Source organism: Mandrillus leucophaeus, unplaced genomic scaffold (assembly GCF_000951045.1).
Source record: "Mandrillus leucophaeus isolate KB7577 unplaced genomic scaffold, Mleu.le_1.0 Scaffold187, whole genome shotgun sequence".
Lineage (NCBI taxonomy): Eukaryota > Metazoa > Chordata > Mammalia > Primates > Cercopithecidae > Mandrillus > Mandrillus leucophaeus.
The window spans coordinates 429,444-450,858 of record NW_012101887.1 but is presented as its reverse complement, the minus strand read 5'-3'; the positions used below and the strand labels follow the sequence as shown (position 1 = coordinate 450,858).

At 37.3% G+C, this 21,415-nt stretch overlaps 1 protein-coding gene across 4 annotated transcripts; it reads left to right on the top strand.

Annotated features, from left to right (window-relative positions):
- The first annotated feature begins 398 nt into the window (after window positions 1-398).
- On the top strand, window positions 399-20,980 carry CCNH (cyclin H). 4 transcript variants are annotated; one of them, XM_011977995.1, is made up of 9 exons: window positions 399-751; window positions 2,075-2,197; window positions 4,036-4,109; window positions 5,166-5,376; window positions 8,330-8,493; window positions 11,886-11,956; window positions 14,446-14,557; window positions 18,570-18,630; window positions 20,785-20,980. In XM_011977995.1, exons 1-9 carry the CDS (start codon window positions 635-637, stop codon window positions 20,827-20,829), a joined length of 978 nt encoding a protein of 325 aa, XP_011833385.1. In that variant the 5' UTR covers window positions 399-634; the 3' UTR covers window positions 20,830-20,980. The 4 variants fall into 4 exon arrangements, with proteins under 4 accessions (XP_011833385.1, XP_011833386.1, XP_011833384.1 ...); XM_011977996.1 differs by lacking the exon at window positions 20,785-20,980 and adding an exon at window positions 19,187-19,404; XM_011977997.1 differs by lacking the exon at window positions 20,785-20,980 and adding an exon at window positions 19,187-19,404 and having other exon boundaries at window positions 459-994.
- The last annotated feature ends 435 nt before the right edge of the window (window positions 20,981-21,415 follow it).

Genomic DNA, 21,415 nt, shown 5'->3' with positions numbered 1-21,415 from the left:
GCCATGTTCCATTCTCAGAGATTTCTGGTAGTACTTCAAGAACACTGATCTCCAAACTCCTTCTGAAAAGGGCTAGGAATGCTTCTGCCTGAAGATCTTACCTATTCTTTCTGGGCCCCATGATCTCCCTACATGATTGATCAACCTACTATTTCAACTCGAAAAAGCCTTTTCACAAATGTCAACTTCAGTGAGGCCTCCATTTAAAAATGAACACCCTACCAAGTCCTTTCCTAATTTCTGATTACACCCTGTGAATTTACATCAACCTACCCCACACCCTCAGTTTATGCCTCTTTTGAACATTCCTGCCGGGCTTCTCCTTTAAATCTTGCCTGGAAGGGGCGGAGCTATGTCCCAGGCTCACCGGGAGGAGCGTTCCGTAGGCTCCGCCCACCTACGTCTCAGAGGGCGCCCTAACGAACCCAGGATAAGGTCTCTTCCTAGTCCGCTCCGGAAATGCGACTGCGTACGCGCTGGACACGCAGTCGTGACGTCAGCGCGCCCGCGCCGGCTGGCCGGACGCCGTAGGCTTCCGCGAGATCCTTGGTGGGGGCTCGGTTGCTTTACGCCACGGCACTGCTACGTTTGGGTTGTTTCCTGCAGGCTGTCTGGACCTGGTCACGATTCCACAATGTACCACAACAGTAGCCAGAAGCGGCACTGGACTTTCTCCAGTGAGGAGCAGCTGGCAAGACTGCGGGCCGACGCCAACCGCAAATTCAGATGCAAAGCGGTGGCCAACGGGAAGGTGAGGTTTTCCCGACGGTTACCCAGTTGCTTGGTCACTAAATTTTGAGCAGCTGCGGCAGCTCTTCTGGCTCCCAGGACAGTCTCACTCCCTCATTTCTCTGCCTCTGCGGCGCGGAGTACGTTTATCTATTAAAATAAGCGAGCACCTCGCGAGGTTCCGTGGGTACAAAGACGAACAACGCCATCCCCGTGGTCGAATGGCAGACAAGTAACCAGTCTTTGTAACGTGGTGAAGAAGAGAGTAGGTAGTGTGCTAAGGTAGTGCGTGGCAAGAGCCGTTCAGTTGTCAAGCGGTGATGTTGGGGAAGATTTTTCCCAGTAGCCAATGCGGAGAAAATGGGGAAAGGACGTTCCAGGCAGTCAGAACTACCGTGCAGAGTGGGAGGGAGGTCAGAAGTTACAGGGCTGGTGCGTGGACGTGTTTGTGGTCGTATGTGGCCGAATGTGAGTACCTGTGCAGGAATGGCTGGAGAGGGTAGGAAGGGAACTTGTTTGTAAGTGGAAGTGAGGCGTTTGAAATTTCCATTGAAAGGATGAGGAACCTTTGAAATATTTAAAATGGGAAGCTAACCTTATCAGATTTCCGTTCTGGAAACAGCGCTCTAGCAACCTCGTGGTGAATGGGTTGGATGAGGGCGGGAGACCGGCGACGGAATACAAACCAAGTGACTGAAGATAAGGTTTGGACTGTGGCCCGCTAGCCAAGTCCCTTCTGTTACAGCTCTAGGACTGGTTTAATCTTTCTTACAAGCTCCACTCCAGCAAGTGTTCAGTGCCTCCAAATTACTGACACTGAATTACTTTACTTTCTACCTTTAATTCACATCACTGATTTTAGCACCTGAATTAGTTTCCTTAAGGGCTGCCTTAAAAAAATCATCACAGACTGGGTAGCTTAAAATAACAGAAATTTATTGAAACATTTGCCGTTTTTTTACAACTTGTGTCGTAATGACTGACCGAGAAACGAATGTTGGAAGCTTTCCAATCATATTTGTAAAAAGTCTATCTACTTTTAAATTTGTAAATAATGATATCACAGCTGTGAGCATATGCACATAGCCTATCGTGATTGTTTATATAATGAAGCAAAGGTCTAGCTGACATTCCGAAAAGTTGTGAAATGATGGTACAGTTTTAGTTTATTATTTTCCTACAGCTATTTTGTGTAATGATTAGCGAATCTATAAAGAAAACGAGGCGTGATATATTCCCCTTCGTTGGAGATATAAACTAAATTTAATCTGGATAGAGAAAAATGTTTTACAATTGTTTAATTCATTGAATTCATTGAACTTGTGTTGTAATTGTTGATCTAAAGGTTCTTCCGAATGATCCAGTCTTTCTTGAGCCTCATGAAGAAATGACACTCTGCAAATACTATGAGAAAAGGTTATTGGAATTCTGTTCGGTGTTTAAGCCAGCAATGCCAAGGTCTGTTGTGGTAAGTTACAGTAGTGATGAAATATAATGTCCTTTAGTTGACTTGTGAAATTTGACCTCTTCTAAATTCCCTGTCCACTCTAGTCTTAAAAATTCACGTTAGTTACAATTAATTAGTTTTTGGCACATTATATCTTTTTCAATTCAGGCCTTAATTCATGAATTGCTGTATCATATCTTCAAAAGTATTTCAAGTCTCATTTTGTGGTCAGAAAAAAATTTGAGGTCAGGTAATGTTATAAAGAAAGAAACAAACTAAATTACTTTCCTCTAAGTTCTCAACTAGTGAGCCATAGAACTGGGACTAGAACATAGACTACTTGCTTTTCCAACTCTGACACCCAATACATGTTTGAAGTAATGCATTCTTTCATAATTGGTAATCATATGCCCCAGCTGAAACTGATACCATAAGATTTTTTTAAGCCTTAATTAGTAGAAGCTGGAGTTTTATCTTTGGTTAAAAAAGATTGTCTTATTGCTTCAGATGTATGGTTCTGAGGACCTGTTTGTTTTTTGCTGGGGTGGGCAACCGTAAGGAGAAACAGGTAGCTGAGATTAAAAAGCAGAAAGATAAAAAAGCTAGAGTGGGAGGGTGTTTAAAATGTCTTTATTATTCTCTCACAGGTTTGTTGTAAAGAACAAATATAGAAGTGTATCTTAAGTAAAAGACTGTTAAATTTTAAAGTTATACAGTGTGACTAGCTTACGACCGAGTAGAGAATAATCTTTTGGGAAATTATCTCCATTTTTATAGTTGAAAAAAATTTGAAGTATGTTGAAAATATTAAGTCCATAGAATTTATAATTTTTTTTTCATCTGAGATATCAAAGATTCAGAGAGAGTTTTAGGTATACTTGATTAGTTTATATCTTCAGATTTGGTTTATTCTTACAAAAGAACTAAAATGAGGCAGTAAATTTAAGTGATCTTATCAAATGAAGAAAAAAATCCTTTAATGAACTTCTTTATGGAATTTATTTTTAAATAACATGTTTATCATTGGTGAATAATTTTTTGTTTTACATAATGACAAAACTAAACTTTTAAAATACTTAAAAGGAAATATTCTTTTTTCTATCATAAAATAGATTAGTGGTTATTTCATTGGTTCCAGCCAAATGATATAATGGTTAAAAGTACAGGCAGGTCTTACTTGAATTCATTCCTGTTCCTTATTAGCTGTGTGACCTAGATAAGTCAGTTCACCTCATTGATACTCAGTTTCCTTCTCTGTAGAGATAGCAATATTTCACCAAGCTGTTGTAAGGGTTAAAACATGATGATAGTTTTGTGCTTATCACAGAGTCTGGCACTTGGTATGCATTCAGTAAATGGTAGTGCTGCTTCTGCCATTCAGTTGGCAGCAGTGATCACAAATCATGGGAATGGATACAAAGCAATATCACAAATATGTAGTGGCTTTAGAGAGAAGGCTTATTGCCTTGCTCATGTTTTTTTGTCATTATTTTTATAAGATTGGTTAATCTGTGAAGATTTGTATTTTTCTTCCTGAATTTATCTAATTCAGGACATTTTTGATACTCTGACTTCTAAAACATACACACTCACGTATTTTTAAATCCAGTGACCATAGGAAGGATTAGCCAGGGTAGGCTAGGGATAGACAAGCAAAGGATGGGAAAGGATCTTTTGGCTATGGCATTTCTGTAGTAATTCATCACAATTTATTTTGATTAAAGAAGAATTAATGAGTATTAGTATTTTTCTGGGTAATCTCTACAAAGAAACCTTTCCATAAATAAGTTCTGTTTCACACAATTTAACATTTAACATTTGTGAATAGATCCTAATGATATATTTTTTATAACCCTTAGGGTACAGCTTGTATGTATTTCAAACGTTTTTATCTTAATAACTCAGTAATGGAATATCACCCCAGGATAATAATGTGAGTATGTCTGTCTAATATATTGTTTTCATTTAAGAAGACCTTTATACTCTTTTGAGTTTTTTTGGGAGGAGAGAGTTGAGGGTAATTTAGACTTGAATTCTGTTTTTTTTTTTTAATTCAGAACTTAAGATCTCTATTTACCTGTACTTCGGTAATTCTGATGGCATCTGAACTTCAACTTGTCCAGATTCAAATTTTGTTTTTCTCAAATTAGCTACTTCTCTAACATCTCTATTTGACACCTTTGTTCTTCCAGTTGTTCAGACTGAGAATCATTTGTAGTGGCCCCTCCCACATCCAGTCAGTTTACGGATCCTATAGCTTCCTACTCATTTCAGTTGAACAAAGGTCTGTTGTTGCTGCTGTCTGCTGAGCACTGTGTCTATCATTAAAGATGAAATTAGTATGAGACTCATCAAAGAGCTTGCTCTCAATGACATTGTACCTGTTTTCTCTTTTTGATTCCCATTTCCATCAGTCAAGATTAGGCCCTTGATCTCAGTGCCAACCTTGATTTTTGCAGTAGCTTTCTTACTGTTCTCTCATACTGAACAGCATGAATTGGCCAGGTGAATTTCACACATTTGTCCCTTAAATAATAGTCTCTTATTCAGATGCCCTTAGAGACTTCCACCGATGGCCTTCCACAATGTTCCTTTAACCTACTTTTCTTCCCATACTTATATGGTACATATGTGCTTTATTTTTAACTATTCCATCTACGTTATACAAAGTGCTCTTATTCCTCAGTTAATTTGTTTTTCCAGATATTTAGGTTGTACTACATAACACTGTCATTGAGTCAGTGATGTTTGAATGCCATGGCAATATTGGTTTGACCTATTTATAGTTTGTCTTATGTCTCTTAATGAAGTGTGAACAGGAACTATCTTTTAAAAAAAAATTCTTGCAATGTCTAGCAGTCACTTTTGAATATTAGGCAATTATAGAATATACTTTTAGAAATAAAATATTTAGATACTTCTCAAAGTATATGCATGTTCTTCTGCCCCACCCCAACCCCGCCCCCTGCCGCTTCATTTTTTCCTCTAGGCTCACTTGTGCATTTTTGGCCTGCAAAGTAGATGAATTCAATGTATCTAGTCCTCAGTTTGTTGGAAACCTTCGGGAGAGTCCTCTTGGACAGGAGAAGGCACTTGAACAGATACTGGAATATGAACTACTTCTTATACAGCAACTTAATTTCCACCTTATTGTCCACAATCCTTACAGACCATTTGAGGGCTTTCTCATCGACTTAAAGGTAAATTTGATACAAAATAAACTAATACTACATTCTCCTTTCCTATTCTTTAACAAAAAGAATCCAAAATTTTAAAACTCATAGTCATCCTCATTGTTAGAGCACGGATACGACCTGTGGGTCTGGCCTGGTTATCTAGGGCAGTTGTGTTTAAACTTCAGTGGGCATCATCAGTCATCTGGAGAAATTGTTAACTCAGATGGTTGGGTGGGACTTACGGAGTTTCTCATTTAAGTGATCTTCATTACGTCCAGGGATGTAATGAAGACCATTGAGAGTTTAGAACGGTGCTTATTATGGAGGCTTAAGATACCTCTTCTAACTTTGAATTATATTGTCATGGATCTGGGCCTGATTTAAACCATAAAAAATTCTTAAACTAGAAGATTGCTAAGTGACTTATATTTTTAGAGGTTTGTGAACTTGAGTCTCTATGTAGGCATCAATAATATAAGTAAACAAACATTGACAGAAGTAACTTTTAAGTTGTTTTGTTTGGCTCTAAAAGAGAAGTTGGATAGTCAAAGTTGAATCAAACAGAAATCAGGAACTGGTTCATTCATATTAGATCAGTGGCTCAATTTGGGTATCTTCTGTGTGCCAAACTTTGTGCTTGAGGATGTAACCAGAAACAGGACAGGAACAGTCTCAACTTTTGTGAACCTTGCAATCTAAAGGTTTTAGACAACCATGTATCCATTGTGCTCAATAATACAGAGGGGAAAATATATTTTAGAGGGAGATAACAGATTAAGAGCTAAGGAAAACATTCTGAGAACGTATCATTTAAAGTACAATTCAGAGTAGGAATAGGAGAGAGAAGAACATTCCAATCAGAGACTTCCCTGGTAAAAAGTGCAAATTCAAGAAACCATTCTGTGCTAAACAACCTGAACAGAGCCTAGCAATGCAGGGGGAAGAGATCACAGACAGCTGCTGCCAGAGTGGAAGGCAGAGTCTAGACTGTAGAGACAATGTTACAGATTTTGAATAGAGCAAAGAGAAACCAGTGAAAGGTTTAAATTTAGAGAGTGGCATGATTAGATTTGCAATTTTAAAAGATCATGTTGGCAACCTTATGGATCAGGTATTTACTGTGCATCTGTATATGTCAGGCATAACGTGGAGAATGGATTAGAATAGATTAAGTGAATAACGGGGTCCTGTTAAAGGAGTCCAAGCTAAGGATGGTGGTGGTCTTCACTCGTATGAAGGTTGTGGATACAGAAAGAGCTTCCTGGGCTTCAGAGATACAGGATAAATATCCCTTATCTAAAAAATTTTGGGCCAAAAGTATTTGAGATTTCACTTTTTTTTTTTTTTTCCCCGATTTTGCAATATTTGCATTGTGATTACTGGTTGAGCATCCCAAATCCACAATCTGAAATGCTCCAGTGAGAACTTCCTGAGTGTCATATCAGTGCTCAGAAAGTTTCAGATTTTGGAGTATTTCGGATTTTGAATTTTTTGCATTTATGCTCAGCCTGTAGTTAGGTAGAATCAATAGAACATGAGGATTGATTGTATATAGAGATGAGGACAGAGGAAGAACCCCCAAGTTTCTGACTGGCTGATACTTTTTTTTGTTGTTTTTTGTTTTATGGAAGAGACCGATGCACATTTAAATACTGATGCAAAGAGCTAGTAGTGAGAGAAAGATGAAATACAAAATAGTCTGTTTGGAGTAAGGTGGAAGGGGTTGGCATGGGATTTGGAAGCAAGGTAGAAGAACTGGCCTTAGAGGGAATAATAGCTCTTTCTCTTAACAGTGGAAAAGGGGAAATTATGGGCTTAAGATACTGTTATGCTTCAGGATTTGGTGTTGGCAGGAAATAGCGCCTTTCTTTGGTAAGAAATAGTTTTCTGAGAGTGATGGAGTTGCTGAGAATTATCAAAGATGTTAAGACAGATGGAAAATATTTATGCAGTCACTGAAAAATGGGAGAGTAAACTGTCTGTGGAAATACTATGGTTGCTTGGCAGTGTTTAAGAGCCTTGCTGAGGTCAATGAATATGAGTTTACAGTAACATTTCCAGACTTTCTGCTCGTATTGTTTTCTCTGGCAGTACTCAGAAATCTTGGTATAGTTGCAAAGCGAAGTTTGTTGGATTCAACCACTGTTCGACTTCTGGTTTTTCCAGAAATTTGTTGGCAGTGTATCGGGGCAGGGAATTCAGGAGAGAAATGAGGAGCAGAGGACACTGGTGAGTGGGAGCAAGTAGAGAGATAAGTGAGCAAAGGTTCAGAGGAGGAAGAACAGCTGTGAAATAAATGAGTAAATATATTAGAAAGGGAGGCATTGTGGTCAGAGTAGTGGGTCTTAATTTCTCATATCACAGGCGAGGCGTTTTTGTACAATTGACTCTTAAATACTTTATTTCAGAGTGTAGAAAAGCTTTCCTACTGCTTTAGGTGTCGAACATGGATATCTGAGGACTTCAGATTTATGGTTTATTTTATAGGGTATGAAGAACTGTCAGGAAATAGGAGGTCTTCCACATCTCTTGGGCATATTTTAAAACTTTTTCTGTGGGAATTTGAAGTCTAGTGTGTTCTAATCAAATTGAGATTCATTTTTATTTACTTCTTCCTGAAAGTAAATTTTAAGTAGAAGGAATTTCATATAAAAACAAGGTGTATTCCTAAATGTGGCCTTACATTTGAATCACCTGGGTTGCCTGAGAGAAGCATTTACCTGGGAATATGTATTTCTTGGCCCTACTTTAGACTCAGTGGAATCTCTAAGAGCTTCCCTTCCTTCCCCTTCCTACTCAGGTGGAAAAGGACCAAGAGAAGGAATTAATGTAAATTGAGGACACTGTCAAGTACTGTGCTGGGAACTTTAGATATGTTATAGCACATATTTCTTAATATGAGTTGTGTAATTTTAAACTGTTGTTATACTCCATTTAAACCCTCAGAAATGGTAACATTTGCAAACTTTCTTTCTAGACCCGCTACCCCATATTGGAGAATCCAGAGATTTTGAGGAAAACAGCTGATGACTTTCTTAATAGAATTGCATTGACGGATGCCTACCTTTTATACACACCTTCCCAAATTGCCCTGACTGCCATTTTATCTAGTGCCTCCAGGGCTGGAATTACTATGGAAAGGTATGAATTAGTGTTTTAACTTAGGTCAAATTCAGTCACTGAGTTTATTTATTCATAGAATCATTTCTGACTATAATCTTTAATATTCCTTGTGGCTGGGATGGTTGGTGAAAAGAAGAAATGAAATTGCCTTTTAAGGAAGTCTTTAAACATCATGAAAAATACAGTTGAACTAAGAGGAGGATACATTTAGGATTAAAGTAGGAGTAAACCAGGTGATCCTTGAAAGACTGATATAGCTATCAGTATATGACAAATTTAGAAGGTCCTGTGAACTGGTGAGCAACTTGAGTGCAGCAAATACGTCTGCCTTGTTTTATCTTTATTCCCCTTCTGTAGAGCATGTATGACACGTGGAAGTTAAATATTGTTAACTAACTGAAGCACAAGCTAGCAGCCAATTAGACATTTTTAGTTTCTGTATTAAGTTTCTCAATTTATGACCTTTGAGATTCTGCTTGATTTCATTCTTAGAAATAGCTGAGGAAGAAAGCTGATAAAACTTCCTAAAGTTAATTAAAACTGTTTTACATGATTATAATCCCTTATCCATAATTTCAGAATCCACTGATAAGGTGGCAGCAGATAGAGCAGATTGTATTTAGTTTTTATTTCACTTAATAGGAATATTTGTGTTCCCTTGCAGAAATCTTAATATTCCTGATTATAGACATCACTTGAGTATTTCACATTTCATAATATATGCACCAGATAACTTTTCTAAGACATGAATACTTAAGAATTTCACAACACATCTGCATCTAGGATAAGGGATTGTAGGTTTATATTTTATGATATGCCTCTTCTCTGCAAACACAGCTCACCAACTGTATATAAATATATATATTTAATCCCAAAGTGATTTAAATCTCCACTTATTTACTAAGCAAACATCTATTAAATACCTTCTGTGTACTACTATGCACTGTACTACACTTTAGGAATATGAAAATGAGTAAGATAAATCTCTGCGTTACGAAAGACAGTCATGTAAATTATTGATGTATATGGAGTTAAGATGTGGACTTCCATTAATTTTGGGGGGGTTGGTTGGTTATTATTATTATTTTTTTGAGACAGCATCTCACTCTCACCCAGGCTGGAATGCAGTGGCACAGTCATAGCTCACTGCAGCCTCAACCTCCCATCCTCAAGCGATCCTCCTACTTCAGCTCGCTGAGTACCTGGGACCACAGGCACACACCACCACACCCTGGCTAATCTTTTTGTTTTTTTGTAGAGTTGGGGTTTCTCTGTGTTGCCTAGGTTCATCTCAGTCACTCCTAGACTCAAGTAATCTCCTGCCTAGGCCTCCCAAAGTGCTGGGGTGACAGGTGCACACCACCATACCTGGCCTGCGGACTTCATTCTGTAAGGGAACAAAAGTCCTCTTTTCCACAGTTCAAATAACCAAAAGTCTGATTAATCTTGAAGCATTGTATATAGTGCATATATAAATTCTTCAGTGATGAGATTTTAGTTCATAGAGTGGGATGAAGCATCCTAAGGTCCAGATGAGTTTATTTCATCTTAGAAGTTTAGTTCAGTATAATTCCAGGTAGGCAAAATTGAAATTGTGATACCTTTGGCTCCGTGCAAATTTAATAGGCCTTTGTAACATTCCCAGAGACTAGACATTGGGCCTTTCCCAGCCCCCCTTTTTAGGGAAATGCTTTCCAAACATTTTTAACTTACAGCTGATTTATAGGCAAATTTTTCGGATATGTGGAAATGGGGTTTACATTTATTGCTCATTTCAAAAGGGAAAGCCCCTGTGCTGTTGTCAGAGTCTGGATAATGCCTCAGATTATTAATCATAGGATTATTACCATTATTTCTGGGTTTTCTTCTCTTTCTTGTAGATTTAGAGCTTTATTTCTCATCTGCTACTTTAGGTATTCTTATTTGCCTGTGGATTTTATTAAAACACCACAATATTAAAATTCAAATTCAAAATTGAGGTTAAGAGTTGCTAACTTCACAGAGCTAATGAGTAGTCAGCCAGCTCTTAGCACCAAACCTATGATCCTTATGCTTAAGAAATCAAACGGAAATGAAGAGTAAAAATAAAGGAAGATAGGCCGGGCGCGGTGGCTCAAGCCTGTAATCCCAGCACTTTGGGAGGCCGAGACGGGCGGATCACGAGGTCAGGAGATCGAGACCATCCTGGCTAACACGGTGAAACCCCGTCTCTACTAAAAAATACAAAAAACTAGCCGGGCGAGGTGGCGGGCGCCTGTAGTCCCAGCTACTCGGGAGGCTGAGGCAGGAGAATGGCGGGAACCCGGGAGGCGGAGCTTGCAGTGAGCTGAGATCCGGCCACAGCACTCCAGCCTGGGCGACAGAGCGAGACTCAGTCTCAAAAAAAAAAAAAGAAAAAATAAAGGAAGATGACAAAAATGGGAGTAATTTTAGGTAGGAAAGGGAAAGGAAAAAACTAGTTATTTTTTACTATAGTTGTCAGGAGAGTTCTTGATTTTCAGATCCAAAATTTATTCCCACAATAGATGATGATGATGTAATGTCAAACAGTTATCAAAACTTTATAATAAAATTTCAATCTGGATAAAGACACAAGAGTTCTTAAAGCATTGCTTTCTATTTTTGTAACTATTACACCCAAGAGAAAAATAATTGTTTTGCATTTGTGTTTGAAAAACTATTTAATACTTTGAGAATCTGTTCATTTGAGCTTTTATCAATTATAGGTCAAGTTCAGGTATGTAAAACTTCAGAGTAACTAAAAATTTAAATATAGAAATTATATTTTCATACTGTCAGCTCTGAGAAAAACAGGTAATTTGGATTTTATATCACATTGATAAAGAAGTTTAACACCTTTGATTTGGACTTGATGCAAATAAGATGTAATAGATTTATAAAGCGTTAGGTGGTTGGTTTGAATGTCTGTTACTTCCCAAAAGTGCAACTATAGGTAAAATGGCTTTCATATTAAGGGAACAGAGAATCCTTACTATTGCCAGATTCCAGTTTTGCTGCTTCCTAGCTTTATTACTTTGGACAAGTTACAAGATCATGACTTGTTCATCCCTGTAACTCAGATTCCTCATCTGTAAAGTAAGGTTAGACTCATTGGGCTTCTATATTAAAAGATATAAATGTTACAAGTACTGACTGTTACTGTTACTTACATACTATTTTCTCTCTGAAAGGTTGTACCTGAATGTCACTAAACTTAAAACATAAACATCTTTTAATGTAATTGCTAATAAATCCTTAAAACATAAGAGTTATAGATTATACATTCATAAATTTAAAAATTTTTTAATTGCCTTTGATGAGGATGGAGGAAAATAATTTATGATGTCATGTTTTCTCAATGTGCTGTTATCTTTTCAATAGATTACATTTTTTTTTCTTTTCTTTACCAGTTATTTATCAGAGAGTCTGATGCTGAGAGAGAACAGAACTTGCCTGTCACAGTTACTAGATATAATGAAAAGTAAGTAAATGAGAACACTTTACAAAATGTTCTTCCAGTACAAAGCTCCTTTCTAAATAAATATCTTGGTGTTTAACTAGAAATACAACATAGATTTTTGTTTAGATTTCTTTTCACTGAATTACTGTATTATGGAAGCATGAAAGACACATTGGTCTAGAACAAATAGAAGGTACATAGAAGGAAGTAGTGTTCATATATATAGAACTTACGCAAAGAGTGAAAATAGAGTCCGATTTAGAAAGGATTTAGAGATTGACAACAGGATCCTTTTAAAGAATAAAGAAACATACTAGGCACTGAAAAAGATGTAATGGGAAATAAGGATAATGTTTAAATTTGTAACTTCTATTTTGTAGATAAATTATTTTTTTAAGAGAAAGGTAGAGGAAGATTTGACACACTCAGAGAAGGCACCGTTAAGACAGTAGAGAAAGATTTAAAGATGCTTGCCTTGAAAATTGGAGTGATGTGGTTGCAAGCCAAAGGAAGCAGGCAGCCACTGGAAGCTGGAACAGGCAAGGAATGGATTTATCCCTGGAGCCTCCAGAGAGAGTGTGGCCCTTCCAGCACCTTAATTTTGGCGCAGTGAAACAGATTTCAGACTTCTGGGCTCCAGAACTATGAGATAATAGATTTCCGTTGTTTTAAGCCGTCACGTTTGTGATAATTTTAATAGCAAGGTTGGGAAAATAATACAGCCCTGAATAACCAAGATTTATCCAGCCCAAAACGTTATGAGTGCTGGTGTTGAGAAACCCTGTCCTGAGTTGAGTAGAATCTCTACTTATTGGCTGAATTAACCAGCATTCTCCATTCCTCATTCTTGCCCATGGCACACTTGGTCATGGCTGCTAAGCTACTCTTTGGGGTTAAAAGTCAATCATGTGGCCGGGTGCGGTGCCTCATGCCTGTAACCTCAGCACTTTGGGAGGCTGAGGTGGGCAGATCACGAGGTCAGGAGATGGAGACCATCCTGGTGAACACTGTGAAACCGCATCTCTACTAAAAATACAAAAAATTAGCCGGGCATGGTGGTGGGCACCTGTAGTCCCAGCTACTCGGGAGGCTGAGGCAGGAAAATGGCATGAACCCGGGGAGCAGAGCTTGCAGTGAGCAGAGATTGCGCCACTGCACTCCAACCTGGATGACAGAGTCAGACTCCATCTCAAAAAAAAAAAAAAAAGTCAATCATGTTTGTTTCCAAACCTTGTGTAAATTGTTCTTGTTAATTAAATTTGTAATGTAATTAAATGTTAAACCAGTAAAATACAAGATTGAAATCTTGATCTTCGATGACAGTAAATGGGTATACATTTTACATATTTTGTTTTAAAATTTAAGATGCTTCAGGGCATCTCTATCATTTCTTGATTCTCTGCTCGAAGTGATCCTGAGGGCTTCCTTCTTGGAGAATGATGGCTGTGGTTTATGAATTATAAACTGTAGGTCTTTAGTTATACCACTAGGGGGTTCACTTTAAAAGCTAATTGTGATTTGACTGTAGCTGTTAGGATCATAGAACTTAGTAGGTAAAGGAGGTCTTATTCCAATGTACTCATTTCATAGCTTAGTTTTCTTACTGATTTCTTCTCAATACCTTTGTTTTGCTCCACTTATTTTAAAATGAAATAAAAACAGCTCTTTATGAAACACTCAGAAGTTTAATGCTACTAAGATATTGGTAATTTTTGGAACACAGATACTGTCCTAAGGGTGTTGAGTTACAAGTATTAATTCAATTAAAAATACTGTTTTGTTTGCATTATGAAATAGGTCACTAGTGTAGTCATTTGGATCACATGGCTGGCTAACAGTAATAATAAGCTCATTGGATCTCTCATTATTCCCCTAATGTTGAAATTGGTATTCTTTGGTTTATTATAGTTGAATAACAAGATCAGCTAGAGGATGCTTTTGCAATTATAAAGTTACTGATATAGTAGTTTGCTTTTAACCTGAAGTGGACATTTTTGTATAGGGTCTGCTTTTTGTTAAAGCAAAGGATTATTAACAAATTTTTACTAAGCATCCTTCCTTTATTGCATGTTGTGTAATAATAGTTTACTTTGCAAAGAGGAAGTAGACTGTTGGCCCACTATCTGTGGAATAGAATATTACAAAGATGGTTGGTGATAGAGAACAAAACATGTTCACTAAATCATTTAGGGATTTTTTTTTAAGTCTTAAAACTGAACAAGAAGTGACCCCAGTAGGATTTGCAAAAAATACTAGATTATACAGTGTGCTTTATGTTATATATGATATGGGCTAAACAGCAGAGAGCCATAATTACTTCAACTAAACATGCAGTGCTTATTGGATTTTAATGTACAGTGAAATGCAGAATGATGCAAATCCTGAGAAGAATAACCATGTCATTTGCAGGGTGTTTTGTTGTTTCCTATAACAAAATGGAAAAGTAACCAGCTCCGCTACTATAAGAAGGTTTGCTTATTCAGTTTAAATTCTTTTTTGTATCCACATAGGCATGAGAAACTTAGTAAAAAAGTATGAACCACCCAGATCTGAAGAAGTTGCTGTTCTGAAACAGAAGTTGGAGCGATGTCATTCTGCTGAGCTTGCACTTAATGTAATCACGTAAGTTGATGTGACAGTGTTAATCAATAGACATAATTGTCACCCAGTCCAACTGGTTCGTAAATCATTTTATTGGTGTTTGCTCATTTGAGGAAAGCTGACTGATCCATTAAATCAGATTTTCTTTATTGAATGGACATTTCTAATGAGATTAAGTTAATAGTTTGGCATTCACTGTGCAGTTCTGATCCTGCTGTGACTCATATGTTCTTTGGCTTGCAGGCCATTCTGTGCTGTTACTTCTCATGGGATTTCAGGGATCAGGGTCTTCCAAAGGAATCCTTTTACCTTTTCCTGTCCTTTTAATCTTTGGTCTCTCTGAAGCTGTGATACCTGGTCTGAGGAACAAATATGCTGTTCCAGACTTCTGTTAGCTAGAGTAGGGAAAGTTGGCATACTTGCTTTCAGTGACAAACTTTATATTGACAGTAGGAAAATAGGCTATTTAATTTCTTCTTGTAGCTAGACATAACACCTTTAATGTCTCTTAATTGATATATAAGCTGAATGTGGAAATCACCATAAAATTGGCAATGCATGCTTTGTAAATTGAAAGATCCACTTAAACTTTCTCTTTTAGGTGTTTAAGCAGTTGGGAATTTGGACAGGTACTAGGATTAATTAAACTGTCATTTTCTATTTCCTTTGGAATGCATTTTGTTACTTAAAATTATACTGTATTTGTTAAAATTTAGTAAGAGTTATCTGTGGCATTTTATATTTAAGATGTATTGAGGTATTATTTCTGTAATTGGTGAATATGTGCTGCTTGATACCTATGAAAAGCCAGAACAGCATTCCAAGGCCCTTATGTCAAATACACATGATTCAAATTCCTTACCTATACAGTTGTAGTCGGGGAATATCTAGGGAGTTAGGAAGTGTGCAGAATATGAGGTTGTTTTATTATAGTTAGAGCTATAATGACAAAGCATGATTTAGCACAGAATTTGAAATTGGTGGATTCCATTCACTCCCGGGTTTCAGTGGTAACAGGAATTTTTCAGAGTGGTTACAGAGAAGTAATGTTGGCTTTAATGAATAAAAGTATTGCAGCACTGATTATGTTCTTTTTGCATTGATTTTGAAATGAGATTAGACCAGGGGTTGGCAAACTGTGACCTATCAGGCCTATCCAGCCCATTAGCTGTCTTTAGAACAGTTTCTTGGAATGTAGCACACCCATTCGTTTATGTATCACCTATGGCTATTTTCATGATACAGCAGAAAAGTTAGGTAGTTGAAACAGAAACTGATTATAGGGCCTTGCAAGGCCTAAAATATTTACTGTCTCTTTAAAGTTTATCCACCCCTGGATTAGACCACTGAACTATTAATCCTGCCTTTTCTAGCTAAGTAACTGAATGGACCATAATCCAGAATTCCTAACTACCATAGCTTACATTTTATTCCAGAGTGCCATCTGCCTTGTACTGGGTGGGCCAAGCAAATTCTGAATACCTATGAGTACTTGAGGGGTGCTTCTCAAACTGTGAAGGACTTTTTAAAAAAAATTCACTAGATGTATACTTGTGTAAAATTCAATAAAAAATGAATTACTAGAAGAGTGAAGACTAAAAACATAAGCTCAAGTTTTATTAGATTCAACAGTCATAAAGTTATATCAGATTACTATTAAAAATTTCTAGGGCTGGGCACAGTGGCTTATACCTGTAATCCCAGCACTTTGGGAGGCTGAGGCAGGCAGATCACCTGAGGTCAGGAGTTCCAGACCAGCCAGCCTGGCCAACATGGTGAAACACCGTCTCTACTAAAAATACAATAATTAGCCAGACGAGGTGGCGGGTGCCTGTAATTCCAGCTACTTGGAAGACTGAGGCAGGGAGAACTGCTTGAACCCCGGAGGGGTCACAGTGAGCCGAGATCACGCCATTGCACCCCAGCCTGGGCAACAGAGCAAGACTGTTTCAAAAAAAGAAAAAAAAAAGAAAAAAAAAAACCTTCCAAACACAATTCCTATACTTAACTCACTGCAAACTGTGCAAACTGTTCATGGAACAGCCCTGGTACTCACTACCATGAGTAGTGCTACTTTAGGACTAAATATTTGTTTTCCTTGATCTTCAAAATTATTTTACCTTTATTTTTCATGACACAAAAACTGTTTGGTCCTTGTCAGTCAATACAAGTGAAACCAAAGTTCCCTTTGATCAAAACCCAAATCTGTCATGACCTCAGAAGTTACTTAGCAGTTGTTTACCTTTGCCAGCCTTTTCTCTGCACATATATCCATATGTATTTATGAAATAAGTCACATTTTCTTCTTCTTTGCATCTTTCATACATATTGTACAACGTGTAATTATCAATGCTTAGCTTTCGCTAGTCTGAGTGAAAAAGTATTACATTGGTATTTTAATTTGCATTTTCTTGATTATGGGGCATTGAAGTTTCCACGTTTAACAGTCACTTATATTTCTACTGTGTTGCTTATTTATTCCCCTTGTCCAATTTTCTGGCTTTTTTTTTTTTTTTTTTTGAGATGGAGTCTTGCTGTGTCACCCAGGCCTGAGTGCAGTGGCGCGATCTCACTGCAACCTCTGCCTCCCGGGTTCAAGCAATTCTCCTGCCTCAGTCTTCCAAGTAGCTGGGACGACAGGTGCATGCCACCACGCACGGCTAGTTTTATTTTTTATATTTTTAGTAGAGATGGGATTTCACCATGTTAGCCAAGGATGGTCTCAAGCTCCTGACCCCGACCCACCTCAGCCTCCCGAAGTGCTGGGATTACAGGCGTGAGCCACCGCGCCTGGCCACATTTTTGTGGTTTGTAGTGCTTTATAGATTCTATATACAGTCATTCTTCAGTATCCATGGGGGATTGGTTTCAGGACTTTCTGCTGATAACCAAAATCCACAGATGCCCTAATACAAAATGGTGTATTTGCATATAACCTGTACACATCCTCCCATATACTTTAAATCATCTCTAGATTACTTATAATACCTAAATACAATGTGAATGCTATGTAAATGGTTATCATACTGTATTCTTGAGGGAATAAATGACAAAGTCTGTACGTGTTCAGTACAGATAGAATTTTTTTCCTTATTTTCAATCCGCAATTGGTTGAGTCCACAGATGTGGAAACCACAGGATACAGAAGGCTGATTGTACTTATTTATATATGATATATTCTATTGTTTTTCACAACTTTTTTCCAAATACTAATTATTGCCCCAGCTCCCATACCCCCACTATTTTGAGAAAGTCTGTGTCATCCAGGTGGAGTGCAGTGGCTCGATCTTTGCTCACTGTACCCTCTGCTGTCTGGGCTCAAGTGATCTTCCCACCTCAGCCTCTCGAGTAGCTGGGACTACAGGTGCTCAACCACGTTGGTTAATTTTTTTATTTTTTTTGTAGAGACAAGGTTTCGCCACATTGCTCAGGCTGGTCTCAAATTCCTGGGCTCAGGCGATCTGCCGCCTCAGCCTCCTAAAGTGCTGGGATTACAATTGTGAGCCCCTGTGCCCGGCAGGTCCCAGCTCATTTTTTATTTCATGTTTTTCCTAGTTATTTGAAACAGTTTTTATCACACATTAAATTTGTACTTCTGCATAGTCATTACTTTGCTTAATCTAGTCTGATCATTGATTTATGATCTCACTTTTAATTACCATAGCTTTTGTAATATCTCACTTTTAATTACCATAGCTTTTGTAGTATGCTTTGAAGATAACTGGGACAAGGTCTTCCAACATTGTTCTTTTTTATATTCTCTATTTTTTCACACTTCTTCCTAGGTCAGTGTTAGACTTGACAAATTCCATGAAAAATTTTATTGGGGTTTTAATTAGAATTGCGTTTAATTTAAAGATTGATTTTAAAAGTATCATTTTCCCTACCCATAACTCTTCATCTTTTTCCATTTATCCAGGCCTATGTTTTTCAGTATATACATGATATTGCATATAGCCTTGCTAGTTTATTTTACATTTTATAGTATCTGTGGCTGGTATTAGATTTCTTATTGATAGTTGCATAATTATAGGAAGAAGAGGAAAGGCTATGAAGATGATGATTACGTCTCAAAGAAATCCAAACATGAGGAGGTATGTTTTACTCCAAAGATGAAGTCTAAGTCATTTTTGTTACACATTCTGGTGTGATTATACTATTAAGATTTGTTCTCCAAGAGTATAAGCATTATAGAGTTGTGGGTTTTTTCATTTTTTGCATACTTCCTTACGTACAGTACTGTTGTCCATTATTAAAGGGATTTTTCTCTCTTCTGTCTTTGCTTGATGAAAAATCCTTCTTGTGTTCATAGAAAGCAGAAGCAATATGCATACATACTACATTTTTGCTTTATTTCTTATTTTCCAAGGATTTTTCCCTTACCCCCTTTTAAAAACAAATTTTCTGTCAAGTCAGGTAAGTGAATAATCAGAGGCAGAAGGTCACAGTTGTAACCTTTATTCCTCATTGGAGTAGTCTGGTGAGACCATGCCAACATTACTAACAGTGAACTATTACAAAATTTCCTGGTTTATCTTTTGTAATCCACATGGGTAAAAGGAGGAGAACATTTTCCTAAAGGGAGGTAAGAGGTAAACAATACTGGTTATGCTTCAGTGTTATCCTTACCACACTTTTTTTCCTTCTTAGGAAGAATGGACTGACGACGACCTGGTAGAATCTCTCTAACCATTTGAAGTTGATTTCTCAATGCTAACTAATCAAGAGAAGTAGGAAGCATATCAAGCGTTTAACTTTATTTAAAAAGTGTAATGTGAAAACAAAATATATTAAAACTTTTCTATTACTTTCTTTCCCTTTCACAGTAACTTTATGTAAAATAAACCATCTTCAAAAGAGCTAGAATAGCACCTGTTTTGAATATTCTTATTCCATCATGACTAATATCAAATTAAAGCTGCAACTTACTTGCCTAATTTTTTAAGCAAAATATGATAGGCAAACCTATGCTTTTTTAAGAAAAAGGCACCACAAAAACCAAAACTTAGTAGCTAGCTTTAAAAGTGTTAAGGAATGTGTTTTGCCCTCTAGAAACCTTTATAAATGGCTTTTTGAATGCCATCCTGATACATTTAGCTATTTGTCCATTACTATCAAACTGCAGAAGGTATTTCAACTATTACATGGTACTGAAAGCCAGTTGTCTGGGTAATGAATATTATTTGTTTTCTTTACTTACCCAAAAACATTTCCAAATGGGTTTTTTTTAAAAAAACAAATACATGATTTTGAATAGCTGTCTACATCAAACTCTTAGGCTAGTATAGATAAGTAGGCAGAAGCCACTTGTATATTCGGTTATGGTTTTTTAATTTTGTTTCGATGTAGGGTCTTGCTGTGTTGCCCAGGCTGTCTCAAACTCCTAGGTGCTAGTGATCCTCTGCCTCAGTTTCCTAATTGGGACTACAGGCATACGTCACCACAGCCTTTAATTAACCTATTAGATCACCTATAAGTGAATCCGTGTAAGTAGATTATAATAGTTACTAGGAATTGTACAGACCAAATATGTTCGAAAAATGTAATTCAAATTGAAATGAGTCAATTTAAAAATATAAAAGCACAGACTATTACAACAAATTACTTAGATATGAATCATGGCTGCCTCTGTTTCACTGTGTGACCTTGGTAAGTTATTAAATCTCTAAGTGCCAGTTTCCCACACTGAAAATGGGGAAAAAAATAATGCCCACTCTTTATAGGATTAATTAGAACAGTACCTGCATACACTTAAGTATTCAGTAATTGCTAACTCTTATAATTGGAACCGAACTGTGGCTGGCTGTATATCAAGCCAGAATTCTTTTCAGGAAAACTGGCTTGAAGGAATTCCGAGTAATTCAAGTGTCCTAAATCTAATTAAATTGCACAGATACACACACCTCCTCAGTCTCAGTACATCCCAGGCTGTACTTTCCAGAAAGGTAAGTACCATTATAATTACATCTGCTTTAAGGCAATGCTTACTATGTGCATATTCATCTCTCTAACAATTCTTCAAACTGTAGGCTTGAGTTTTGTGGGGTGTGTTTTTGTTTTGTTTTGTTTTGTTTTTTCCCTCATTCTGGAGTGAAAGGAATAAAATTCATGACGTGAGATTTTACAAAAGCAGAGTGGAAGAAGCCAAAAGTTATAAATCCTCCATCGTGGTCCTAGTTAAGTACATTGCTTCTAGGCTCTAGACAGAATTACAAGATGTTCACAGTTTTTCTCATTTTCCCTTTCAGATCGCCAAACTTTGGCATCAGAGCAAGGTCCACACTTATCACTGAAAATTTTCCCACCCAGCCCCATTAAAAAAGTTAAAGGGTGAGAGATTTTATTTCAACACTGACAAGCTAGTTACTACAGGGCCTACAAAGGTAAGTAACAAGTTTCCATTTCAACTTGAGAGACAAATGATGTTAAAATATAAGAAGCAGGATGAGTCAGGTTTGTGATTTTAAATAAAAGGGAGAAGGATTTCAGACTGAGGAATGACAGGTTAGTATGGCTAAAGATTGAGGCGTGATTAGTGGGAACCAAAGTGCATAGCAAAATATCTTGACTAGTCCATATCCTCCCTGTCTTCTATCATGTAACTAAGGAAGGAGACCACCTGGGTTGTTCCAAGTCCAGCTATAAAACAGAAGGGATGGAAAGGAGAGTAATTTGATAAAAAAGCCAGGTAGGGAGAGAATGGAATGAATTGAGTTGATTTCAAGGAAAAGGAGCACGGGACATGTTGAGATTTTTGGTATCAATGTTAAACTGTGATTGAAGCCACAGAGGTTAGCAGCTCCCATAGAAATAATTGCCTTTTGTAGCTTGAAACTGTTAAGCAGACATCTTTTAAACCTTTAGCATTTTTTTTTTCCT

What these genes read in the sequence shown, in the direction of transcription:
- CCNH (XM_011977994.1), top strand. Translation starts at nt 635, where the DNA reads ATGTACCACAACAGTAGCCAGAAGCGGCACTGGACTTTCTCCAGTGAG. An exon ending in GCTTTCTCATCGACTTAAAG is followed by an intron (nt 5,377 to 8,329) that starts GTAAATTTGATA and finishes CTTTCTTTCTAG; the next exon opens with ACCCGCTACCCCATATTGGA. An exon ending in CTTGCACTTAATGTAATCAC is followed by an intron (nt 14,558 to 18,569) that starts GTAAGTTGATGT and finishes GCATAATTATAG; the next exon opens with GAAGAAGAGGAAAGGCTATG.